At 37.3% G+C, this 12,919-nt stretch overlaps 1 protein-coding gene across 8 annotated transcripts in view; it reads left to right on the top strand.

Moving 5' to 3' along the window:
* EPC1 (enhancer of polycomb 1) overlaps positions 1-12,919 on the top strand; it is a 51,180-nt gene that overhangs the window by 34,630 nt on the left and 3,631 nt on the right. For 2 of the 8 annotated variants that reach the window (XM_086466388.1, XM_086466387.1), the window contains exons 10-13: positions 463-815; positions 6,165-6,248; positions 12,680-12,798; positions 12,880-12,919. The exon at positions 12,880-12,919 is cut by the window's right edge and continues 47 nt beyond it. In XM_086466388.1, coding sequence (XP_086322514.1) covers positions 463-815; positions 6,165-6,248; positions 12,680-12,798; positions 12,880-12,919 — 596 coding nt within the window. The remainder of the gene's footprint in view (positions 1-462; positions 816-6,164; positions 6,249-12,679; positions 12,799-12,879) is intronic. The other 6 variants (XM_086466391.1, XM_086466389.1, XM_086466393.1 and 3 more) reach the window with 4 other exon arrangements.

Here is a 12,919-nt window from a genome sequence, read left to right as displayed (position 1 = left end):
ATTGGCATGGTTGTAGGTATATTCAATATGTATGGGAGTAAGGCTTTTGAACTGAAGTTACTTTAGGAAGGCATTTGAATCACTTTTTAGTTACTTAAGCAATTTCATTCTCTGGGTTTTTTTTCCTTTGCGTTGTGGAACTGTTGTCTTCCAACGTGATTTTAAAAACTACATATATTTTGTTGCAGTGTCTTATTGTATACATGACTATGTACTTCAGCTGTTCAAACAGTAAAAGCTGGGATATATGTGTGGAGAGAAACCTAAATGTACTACTTACTGTAAAACACATAGTCATGCATTCTATGTCTGTCTGGGAGGAGGTGGCGGTGCTTGTTCTAGAGCAGTTTTTGTAGTTTCTTTGACTTCTGTCCTTTTGTCCCCAAGCACACAGGGCAAACGGATGACTTTCTTGGTATTTTCTTGCCTCTGTATAATTCTACACTGTTCCCTTGTTTTTAGGGTGCTACTAGACAGAGCGCATTCGGACTACGATAATGCATTTCATCAGCTGGATTTGGAAATGTTTTCCTCATCGCAACACTCTTCAATCAGTCAATTTGCCAATACCTCAGAAACAAATACCTCGGACAAATCTTTCTCGAAAGACCTCAGTCAGATACTAGTCAATATCAAATCATGTAGATGGCGGCATTTTAGGCCTCGGACACCATCCCTACATGACAGTGACAATGACGAACTCTCCTGTAGGAAATTCTACAGGGGTATAAATCGAACAGGCACAGCACAACCCGGGACCCAGACATGCAGTACCTCTATACAAAATAAAAGTAGCAGTGGTTCAGCACATTTTGGTATGTTTATTTTGACAAACTTCCTTCTAGAAATTTTAAACCTGGCTCAGAAAATCCAGAATATTGTTAGGTCTGTTTTATGGTAACAGCCCCTCTTCGCTTCTATCTCTTTGTTTCCTACGTAGAATGTTTATTTGTACCTGTTGCTAGCACTAGTGTACTGCATCTCAAATTCATGAAATTGCTACCTTGGTGTGTAATTATGATTTTAGAAATAGGAAGGTTTAGAAACCAATATTGTGTAGGGTTTAAGTTGACTCTGAAGATCTGGATTTTTAAAATTAAAAGTAATGATAATCAATATTACGTTCCAGATTTTTTTCTAGTATAAGGTGTAGGTGCAGGAAATGATTAGTTAAAATGTTTGCATTTAAAATCCCTGCATGTTAGGAATTTTTATTTGAACTTACATGAATTTAAATGCCATTTCCCATCTGAAAAATACCCAGCCCAACCCCACTGATGCATCTGCTCACACATGGCAAAACTCTTGAACTAGTAGTCTCTACATCTTTTCAGCAAGTGGCAGATTACATCTTATCAAACCTGAATTACAGAATTGAGGACCTGACTCTAAGAAAACTCGATGTGTTTTTAATTGGAATATTATTGGATACATCTCTATGTTGGGTTCTTCACAGTGGAAGACTGGTATTTAAGTAGCTAGAATGTAGCTTAACTCTTGAATTTTGATCAGTCAGTATGTGTCATCTTTCTATAAAAAGTAAAGTGACGACATTTTTTACAAAGAAATAACTTTAAAAGTCCACCACCATTTTGTAAGGAATCTCTAGAATCAAGTTTTTCTTGCCATTTTGAATTATGGCTTTGGAAATAAATTGGAAAACCTGGATAATGTAGGAGTTGGGGAGAGATGCATGTACCTAATAAACACCCTAAGTTGCAGGATGTTCTGGAGATTTGCTCAAAGAGTTGTTACCCTGGTGTCAGATGACCTTAATCTTCTTGTTTTCCAATATATTTTTACCTTTCCTCACTGCACCACCTGTTTTTGTTTTGTTTTGTTTTTTCTGAAAATTCTTCCTCCTTGCATTTTTAGAATGGAACAGCTTTGTTCTGCTGCTTTATTTCTTGCTACTTCTCCATCCTGTCCTAGAGTAGGTCCTTGTCCCTATCCCCCATTCTTTTCTCTTTTATGACTCTTCTTGCTGGAAATGTGTTAGGGCTAAAGCTGATGGTTCTTCTGGTTTGTGATCAAAGTGTGGCTTTTGGTGTTTAAATTCTGCCCCTCCAATGTTTCAGATCAGTACACCAAGTCCAGAGGAGACCAAGGTCTGTCTAGTGGTTGGAGTCTGAACTGTGATAAAGTGGTAGTCAGGTTACCAGTGTGAAAACAAAACTAATGTGTGTGAATAGATTATAAATACACTGTAAAATAGTAATGGGCAAGACATTACATCTGAAAGTCACGTAGACTTGAAAAATTGGCTGTTTCAATTGAGTTTAAAGCCTTTGTCTCTTGTTGTGTATATGTAAATACAGGAGCACACACACTCCTATAGAATCTTTCCCTTAAATATATGATTAAGATATTTATCTACAGCCATTTATGAATTAAATGCAAATGTTATTTATGGTGATGAGTTCTGTACAAGGTTTTAATTGTGTGGTTGTATTTTTAAGCCTGTGGGAAAGTAATATATTTGTCTAAGTGCTTAGCATGTTGCATTCATTTGTGCTTGGAATTCTGTGCAGATAGTTTGTCTCATCTGTGTAAGATATGTAAGTTAGTATTTCAAGCTTTTCCAAATTTAAATGTTGTGGAGTTTAGATTCGTATTTTTATTAGGGTTTGATACAGGAATGAAATACTCCATAGAAAAATATAACTGTCTGAATTCCTAGTGTACATTGAATTAGTTATTACAATCTTTAGATAGTCATTTGTTACTGTTATAACCAAGTAGATTGTACCCGTATCGTTATTCATAATCTTAATCAGGGTTCTGGTAGTATTGGAGGTGTATGTGAGCTTGTGTATATGTGGTGTAATGGTGGTCATCTATTTAGGAGTGGGTGTTTGAAAGGAATGTACAGTCTAGTTTGTCGTGGTACCTTCTGATTTCTAGTGTTCTTTTTCAGTTTCTTAAAGGATTCTTTAAGGTATGTTTTCTGCAGAGATTACAGATGTGTTTGTGTCATGTACAAGTTTGACTTCAAAGGTGCATGTTAGTTGGGGCTTCTTACTTTGTGTAGCAAATACTGTAAAGAACATCAGGTATCTTAACATCTGTACTGAAGTTTTTCCAGTACTCCTTACTGCAGATTACAACCCTGTGGAGCATTTATGCTCCTTTTAGCTGTCTTCAAGGCTGGCAGTTTGTTATGGGTGTAGATTTTTTAGGTTTGTTTCTCTTTGCCTTTTAGGTTTGTGAAGTGACAGTAGGTCTTTTTACCAGAAAAGACTTATTAATGCATGTCTCTTTCTTAAAATATTTATCCTTTTGCTGCTATTGTGAGTTGTGGTCAAACCATATTGCTTACCTTTTTAAGATGAAGTTCATCGTGAGATTCTGTAGTGGCCAGCAGAAGTGATCCTGTTGCTGTGTTTATTGCGCACTATCGCATGATAAGTTTTGTCTGTTTCCGTATTAAAGAAGTTTAGAGAAGTCTTGAGCTTTTTCCACTTTGAATGATCCAGACAACATGCTGCTAACTGGAAAAATTGCTGTGGAAAACCTTGCTCTTCAAGTCTGTTATACATGGCCAGCGCAGACATGAAGTTGAGAAAGGTATCTCAGGTCTTCTGTTAATTGGAGGACTTGTTATAAAAGCTGTGCTGTGACATACCATTCTCTGGCTACAGGAAGCATTGTTTTTCATCCTGAAGATTGGAGGGAGAAGTTTCCCCAAAGAGCCAGGCATTTTGTAAACATTTTGAAGTGCCTTTGACCCTGAAGAAATGGAAGTTATTCTGGTCCTGGCTTTCAGAGTGCTCGGCATAAATCATCTGTGGAAAATGAAGTTGTTGCATTGAGATTTTTTTGTGTAAACTGAGAAGGGATGTCTTAAAAAACAAAAAGGCAAAAAGAAAAAGCTCTTACAACTTACTTCAAAACAGGGCTTTTACTGGACTTGTGTGCTGAAGGATAGGCTTTGGCAGCAGGATGAAGTGGCTGAGCAAAGTAGCATCACTTTTGAAGAGAGTGGTTACTTTTAATCTTGCTGAAGAATTAAGAAAAAGCATCTTTTGCCCTCTTGCAAAAAGAGCTGATTCAAGCATCTGCAGGCATACATTGCACAAAACACCACTAAAAAGCAGGCAGGAGTGTAAAAGCACAGTTCTTGTGGAGGAATATTATGTTCAGCGGGGAAGCTCTTTATTCTGAACAAAATGCAACAGAATGATTTCAAAAAAGGAGCTTGTATTGCTGACAATCTCATAAAGTTTCTGAATCACAGTCTTCAGAGATGGAGCTTGTATTTTAAGTCTGGAGTATACAGTAGGCACGAGTATTTATCTGAAGTATTTGTGTCCCAGGAATTTAGTCTTCCTTGTTAGATTGATCTGGTTCTGCCAGGCAAATGGTAGTCTTCAAACTATCAAACTATAGAGAGATTGTGCTTTCTATGGGAGACTTGCTGTTGAATCTATTACATTGATAGTTTTGGATGCTTGCATCTAGTAATCAGAAGTTTGAGACATCTAAAACTGCACAGCATATGTAGTTCTGTTGGAGCCTGGTGTTCAGGAGGCAGACCAGAGATACTAGTCACTAGTGAAAGATCTGAGCACTGGTTCCCAGGCTCCCACAGCAAGACCAGCCGACTGTCTTGCATTCTTTTACTTTCTACCTTCTTCATCCAGAAGCTTGGTCACTTCGAAAAGAAAGTCTGCAAGCTGTCAAGACTAAAGAGGCTAGCAGTTAACTTTGAGTAGGCTACTCACTAAATTTGTGATTCTTTGAGAAGAAGCGTTAAGTGTTCTAGGAGAAGCCTTACTGAAAATTCTTCGAGTTACGATGTTTGGGATTGTAGACCTTACTGTATATGAAAAACTGCAGGCATCCAGAATAGTTAGTATCCAGAGTAGCTTACCTTGCGTTTTCTTGTAAACTATTTTGAGATTTAGATGATGTGGTGCAAGTTCAGCTTTGCTATTCAGTAACTTTTTCTCTGGGAATTCCATAGAAACAACATTTTTTTTGCGGTAAACTTGGATGCTTTTTTTTTTGCATCTCTTAATCTGCTTTTTAAAAGCAAGTTTGCACACTTGCAGGTCTAGCAGGATGGTGAACTATGCTTCCATTTCCCAAGTGCATGTTCAGCATTTCCATCTCCAAATTTATAACGTTGGTTGATGGATGTACTTTTCCATGTTCCCATTAAGGATACCTGGCACGCATCCTCAGACATCCCTTTCCTGGAAGGAAGCAGGAGGAAGCTCCTAAATCCTTGGGGTAGTTTTTGCACCAGAGTAGAAGGACTTGTCCTATGTTTTCATTGCTTTCATGCCATCACTGGCATGATCTTTTTATTTAACCCTTGTATCTGTAGTAGTCTCAACACAGCTGTCTGCTGTACTGTTTTCCCTTTTCCAAATGCTTATTTTCACATTGTAGGATAAACTTGGTCATGAAAAATACTGACACTTGTAATGGCCATGTTCAGTTACCACTGGAACTTGGCAGTCTTGGCCCATCAGTGGCTGATATGTTGAGATCCTGGTTGAAGAAGCAATGGTCTTGAGAGTAATAGATGTTCATAGCCCACTCTAGGCTTAGTTGAAGAAGGAGATCTTAAAAGGAAAGTCTTCTTTAGTCTGGGAAATGTGACTGGGGCTGGGGTAAGTCAACACTTACTAAAATGGAGTGCTTCTGGAGACTGAGACCTTGTTATACTAGATTTTCTCATTCAGCTTCAACCCAGTTGGAGTAATACTTTGCTCCAAAGTGCTGGATCTTTGGGTTTGTGTAAACTGTTATGCTTTGTCTGCATTCCATGAAAGGATGGTCACGTTTATAACTGGAGCAAACTGTGTGTACCCCAACTGACCTGTGACATTTCAGTGGAAACTAATATTAAGAATGATGGGTAGACAAATGCATAGCAAGCATTTCTAGCTTTCGTTCAATGACTAGTGAAAATCCTCATTAATTATTTTCTGACTGGTTTTCTTCCACTACCAAGGAGGGAGTGCCTATATAGATCTTAGAAATTCTAAACTAGATTTAAGTTTAGAATTCTGATGTTAGGAATTTCACACTTAAGTTCTGTTGGGCTGAAATATAAGGCTGTTGTAGTAATAATCAAGGGCATAATGGTTCATGTTCTCATAGTGTCTAATAATGCCATGTTTAAGTAAAATCAATCTTGAACTTCTTTTCAGAAAGTGAAACATCTTTGGGCCTGGTGCATCAAATACTAAATCACACTGATGGCTCTAAGTCTCTCCAATCTTCCGAATTCGCTGGTGAGAAATTGCTATACAGTAGACAATCCTTAACCAGGCAGTGTAAGCCAGATAATCTCTCATAAAATAGAGATAAAATGTGATGTTCTGGATTACTCAGTATTGTGAATGATGTTTGCTTTGCATGTACTTTGGCGTTAGTAACCACTAATTGTTCTCTTATACAGCAGGGATGTGATGCTCTCATGTGTTTCCCTTAAGAAAACATTGTAACATGATATATCATCTCTACATATAGCTGTAGATATAGCATCTACAGCAATTCTGTAGTTTATGGGGTTTCTCAGTTGTAAGCTTTAGTTATGTGATCTTTGTTCTGTTACCTCATCGAAACTGCCTTTTTAATGGTCATCACCTCAGTACTCTCAAGGTACTTTTAGAAGGGTTCTTTGAACCCAGTATAGTCTTAACGCTTCAGTTTTCCTACTGAATTAACATTTCTGCTTGTGAAAACAGATACTTTACTTGATGTTATAAAGCAACTGCTTTTTTAAGTTACTCTAATTCTTTAGATGTTTAACAGGTTTGAAGCATTTGCTCAAAGGTTTAATTAAGCTGTTTTGAGTTTCTTGGTAATAAATTTTTTTAAAACTATTTAAAAAATATGCTTGCATGGATAGGTCACTGTGTTTAGTCCACAAAGCTTGCTCAGTTTCCCTGGTAAATCTAGTGAGCATCTTCCATTCAGGAAATCAAGAGGAATGCTAGTAGAGGGACCAGGGGTTTACACATGCATTTTCTGCTTTCCAGGATATGCTTCCTGGCTTTTAGGAAACTGGTTCTTGTGGTCAGGTTTTTTTGTAAGTCTGTATTTTCCTACTTGTGGGAAGCAGAGTAACAAGTGAGTCACCTCAGAGTATAACTTGCAGCTGTGGTCAGGAGGGAGGAGCTGGCTGTTTACCAAAGGCCAGTCTGTTCATAGAGATTCCACAGCAAACATACCCCTGGTTTTGGCTGCTTCTGGGAAGGACTTGCATTTTCAGAGAAGCTAAACATAAGCTACAGCATTGTAAGGCTAGTACACATTAAAAGCTGTGGTAAAGCTAGTTAGCCATGTAAAAATAGTTTTATATTGCAGTATAAAACTGCTGAGAACTCTGGATCTTTGAGAAGTCCATTGACATCATCACTGTTACTCTGTGCTCCAGAAAACACCACTTGTGGTGTGTCAGCACCCCACAGCATTTGGTAGATACGTAAACAGAATCATCCAATTGGAAGATATTATTCAATGGCTAATTTGAGCAGAAAATTTATATGTAATTATCCTGAAGATTACAAACATCTTGCTTATAGTCATATAAATGATTGTAGGAAAACATATTCAGTGTAGTGTGCTGTTAAAAAATTGAGTTATTGCACAAGATTGGTGGCTGTCGCTAAGGAGATGCTGAGCAGTCCTTTATGCTGTCAGTCAGCCTGAGTAATGAACAGTGTTTATTTCCTTATATTCATAGCTGCAAACTCCTGAAGCTTTTTCTTCTACCTTCCATTCCTTTTTGCAGTCTGTAAGCCAGAAAACATTCCTCTTACTTGCTGCCAAAGTATAGCACTAACACAGTTGCAGAATAGGTGCATGCATTGAACCAATCTGTTAAATTAAGAGGATAACAGCATAACAGGATGTACTGACTTAAAATCCTGAAGGTTGTCTCAATTGAGATGTTATAACTTGATTTAGAATTCTACCAGGAACAATTCAGAAAGCACACTGTGTTTTAATTGTTCCAATTCAAAACAGTGTGCTTCAAACAAATAAGTAAGCGTTCCTGTAACCTAGTCTCAGTAAAACTTGAGGTATTCGTCTTCAGACAGCCGTCTTGAGATGTCGGTAACTCCAGGTGGGGTTGTGCCTTAAAGGTTACTAATGTTTAAGGTTAGGAAAGGAGTTGGGTTAGGTTAACTTGAGTCAGGTGTCTTGCATAAATTACTGAAAGTGCCTTGCAAAGTGCGTAGGAGTCTTGGGGGAAGATACAGTTGTTAGCTGTGAGAGACAGTTGAGATACTCTAAAATGATAATGTTCTTATTTATAGTGTGTGTGTTGGTAATGGTGGTTGAGATATTCCCACCTCCATCCCTCACTGGATTCTGTGTAGTGAATGGAACTGGATTTTGTCACCGTCCAGTTCAGTGAATCCTGTAGCATTAGGTAGTCATTACTGTGAGATGGAACCATGACCTCTGGCCCTAGAGAAGAGTCTATGAACACTATGCTCCTGTCTAGGGCTGTTGAAGCGAGAATTTGTCTTAAAATCCTATGTGTTGTCGTTAACCGTTGGATGTTGTATTTTGTCCCCTTTTTTAACCTGAAGCTGTTGTTTAGTTGTCTGTTACTTTACTGTTTTTTTTTAAAGCTTTGGAGGTCTCTAGCAGTATCAGGAATATGTAACTTTGTGTAGCTTCGTGTAGCAATAGTCTTCAGAGTTACCAGAAACGTCATTGCTGATTTAAGTGTACGGAAAAGGTCTGGACTTGCTTCTTGCCTTCTGGTTTTTTCCAGGCAGATAGACCAGTGTATGTCACAAAAGAAAATTGCGTTCATTTTTGCCACATCTACGTTTACCATTTTTCTGACACAGATGAAAGATTTTCAGCTCTGCCCTTTCTCTTTAGAATAAAAATGAGAAGAGGTAATAAAATTTCTGGAAGAAAGATCTTAGCGACACTGTTGCTGTTTTTCTGGAGAAAGTGATGTTAACAAGATACTAAGTTTGGCATCTGTGCAGTTGCATCTGTGCTAGCTTTGCAGGCAAGAAAAAGATACTCTCTGCAAGCCATATAATTAACCCATTAATAGCAGCTGCATTTTTATGATCTGCAATGCATTCTGCTTGAATTCCTTTTTGAAAAGAGACAGTTGAGCCTGGACTAGGTCTTTGAGAAGTTAAGGACTGTGCCAGCAGATGTAGAGGCACAGACAGTCAATACAGCTGTGATTTCACTGTGCTGAGTGTATGTGTGATTTCCGTGGAGAGCCTTCCCCAATTCCTGTCACGGTCATGTGCCACAGAAGATTAACATGTAAGGTTAAATAGGTGGAAGTACTTACATGTAAAGTACATACAAACATTGCTTTTCTATGGCAGTGACAGTTTTCAGAAGCAACTTGTATCTCACAATCAATAGGCTTATTTTTCCATTTGAAGTGTAATATAGACTGTACTCTGAGAGCAGGAGGGGAAGAAACCTAGTGAGAGTGCTAGTGAGCGAAATAGGCAGTGGCTTTTAACAGAAGAGTAATAAAGTATGCTATCCTTGTTTGCAGGTCTTCAGAAGAAATAATGATAAATTTTGGTTTGGATAGTTCTCGGTAGTAGTAATGTTTTCAGTAAAACCTTTGATGTAATGTTGCTTTAGCACAGAGAGGGAAGAGCTAAGGTAATGACAATCTATAACCTCTTCTGGTACATGAGCATATCTGGGTATGCTGGGGAATGGAAAGGGAATATCAGTCGGATCTTTTTAGGAGACTGTAGGTTGCAGCAGTCCTTTATGGGTAGTATTGTGTTTCTAAACTGGATGCAACCAGTTAATTCAGAACCTCACATTAAATCTCTGATAGTGTTGTAAATAGTATTTTGAAATGTCTGGTAGGCTTTTACCTTTAATAAGGGAAGAGCAAAAATGTTGCTGAATATTTTAACCTAAACTTGAAAACCTGAAATAAAATGTTCTTGAGTGTATTTTCAGATATGACAAGTAAAGAGCCATTTCCATTGCATTTTCAAGGCAAAATTTATAAGTGTGTTTTGGATATTTGAGCGGAAGTAAGAGAAGCCACTTGAATATAGATGAGGGTGGTGGTCATAGTGGGGTGGTTCTGTTGCTTGTTTACTTTGGCAGCTGTATAACTGTTCAAGTGGTGAGAAACTTACAGCTGTAAGGGTCACAGACTGCTGAAAAAAAACCTACACTGGTGCACAATTTGAAAAATACAGTTATTCTAAATGTCGCTTTGAGAAAGAAGGAGGGGGGAGCATGTAAAGACTGTTCTAGATAATGGCTATCCTGAACAAACACAGCTTGTCTGAAACTTCATTTACTGTTTTTGAGAAAGTTGGAGTTGGTTAAACCAACAAAGGTGGCTGCTTACTACAGCTCTATTTTATAGCTAAAATCTAAAATGTACTTAAGGCTTGAAAACTGAAACTAACTATTGATAAACTTTACTTACTGAAATGGACACAAGTGAGATGGTTATGACAGTGGAAATTTTAATCCTAATTCGGTCAAAGATAGTGGTATAACATCCTTTTTTTGTTCATTTTCTTTGTCGGTCTGCGCGTTGCCTTTATTTACGTTGCTTATACAACCTGTTCCTAAGCAATATATGTAGAGTGTCACACTGTAGAATAAATTACCTTAATACATGGAACCTTCACTGTCACTGTCACTCTGTTGGCTAAACTGTACCAATTCCAAATTTTAAGGTTTTTTAAAAAACATTTAGTAAGTCATTACTAACTAGTCATTATAAATGAAAATTCTATCAGTACCAGAACAGTACATCCATTTTTCTGCCTCTGCGACTGCTGCTCAGCTTTCTACATGCTAATCTTTGTGTGCTAAAGCTTTCTTGCTCTGACTTGCCTGTTTGGGAACAGTTTTAAAAAAAAAAAAATAATCTAAAGTGCTTTTAGGTTATATAAAGTAGAATTAAAATTTAAACAGCCAACTCCTGAATAGTTGTCTATAAATTCTAGTTTAGTGGGTTTTAGGCATTTATGAATGGTGTCGCTACTAAGCTTTCCCTATAGGAATAGCTTAAAAACATTTAAGAAATTAAGCAAGTTGAAGTGAGGTTTAACTGTAAGAGTATTTGGAAGTAATTTGTTACTTATGGCAATATAAACAAGCGCTACATTCCTACTTGGTGAAGAATGTTACTTAAAAAAAATAACTTGAATGTAAGAGCCAAATAAGAATTTATAACTTCAAGTACTCAGATAGCAAAGTGCTGGTAATAATTTAGTGCTATTTCCAGTACATAGTAGAAGGATTTGGAACAGTGGGTGGTTTTTTTTTTTTTAAAAAAAAAAAAAAAAAAACCAACAAAACAAAACAAAAAAAAAAAAACACAAACAAAAAAAAACACAAAACAAAACAAAAAACCCTCAGATACACTGGAGAAATACATGCTCAGCAGTATTTGCTCTGTTTCCACATATTAGTTCTTACTTTGCTTAGACATTTGTATTGACTTGTTACAAGTTTGTACATAAGGTACAGTTGCTCTTCCTGTTGTATCCAGGAGCAATAAGTTATTAGTTTTGATAGAAACAGATTTTCTTTAGGCAAGCAAGCCTGAAGGAGTAGATTAACAACAACAAATTTAAAAAAAAAAATGCAGTTTGTAAGCAGGATTCAAGTGTGGTAGTGATTTGTTGCCAAACAGTAGTGAACTTCCCGCAAAAGTGCGATTTCCACTGCATTCTAGAAGTATGAATACTGTTTACAGCGCTTGTTTGGGAGCATCTGTACAATCTGAAGATAAAATTGGAAGGAAAAATCTGAAATGTGTATCATAGACTGAATTTGTAGGAAGATTCTTATTGCAGCCTTGATTCTGTTTTAGATTGAAAACTGATACTTCCTTTCATTTTGGAAATTTAAATTTAGAAAAACCCTAACATTTTGCAAAGTTGATCAATGAGCTTATGACTCTCCACCTGTGCACTGTTGGTCATGTCCTTGTGAATATGAACGAATAATGCCGGGTTTATCAGTTTCATACTTGGGGGCTAGCTGGATAAAATTCTCCTTGGCTTGTGATGCACTGACCACTGGGTCATCTTACAGATTTTAGAGAGAAGGATGTAGTTCTATCAGATTCTGTATTGATGGAGTTACTTGTACAGGTGTGATTAAAACCGACAAAAATACTATATTATGATAGCCCGCACAGTTCTGAGCATGCTCAACTTAGTATTTTCAACTCAACTTAAACATAGATCTTAATTGTAGGTACTTGCTACCTTCAAAGTGATGTCTGTGAGGGCTGAAAGCGTGCTGTTCCCAAGTGTTGCGTATAAACCTACTTTACCAATAATGCAGATACTGTAGTTTCACAAAGTGAAAACAGTGATGCCATTTCTACCTGTAATTTCTTTTTAATCAGTTACTAGAGAGTTTTTGGTGGCTTTGATTTGTGTTTTGGTTCCCTCCTCTCCCTCCCTTTTTTTGGGCTACATGCAGCAGAGCAATTTAAACCTATATAGTAAAAAAACAACTTAAAAAAGGGAAGGCTTAATTTGAACAAAAATTTCTAGGAGGAGGATGATAGCCTTTTTGCCATAAAGGTGCTCTAAGGCTTTTAGGAACTTGCTGTGGTTTAATATTTTTTTTTTTTAGGATTATAAAATAGATGTGTTTATATACACGACACCTACGTATTTTGATATAGTATTTTCTCATTTTATATTTTGTTCAGCATTTACAGCCGAACAATACCAGCAACATCAACAGCAACTGGCACTAATGCAGAAACAGCAGCTTGCACAAATTCATCAACAGCAAGCAAATAGTAATTCCTCTGCCAACACATCACAGGTGAGGGATTTGTCTGTGCTATGATTTATCCCTCATTGTTTCCCACCAGGGTTCATCTCTAATTGTCAACTGTTGCCATAGAACCTTGAAACTAACCAACAGGAAAGTGGCTTTCGCCTGA

This window comes from Leptosomus discolor, chromosome 6 (genome assembly GCF_034619465.1).
Source record: "Leptosomus discolor isolate bLepDis1 chromosome 6, bLepDis1.hap2, whole genome shotgun sequence".
Taxonomy (NCBI): Eukaryota; Metazoa; Chordata; class Aves; order Leptosomiformes; family Leptosomidae; genus Leptosomus; species Leptosomus discolor.
The sequence above is the reverse complement of the archived record's forward strand: the minus strand, read 5'-3'. Positions and strand labels throughout refer to the sequence as shown.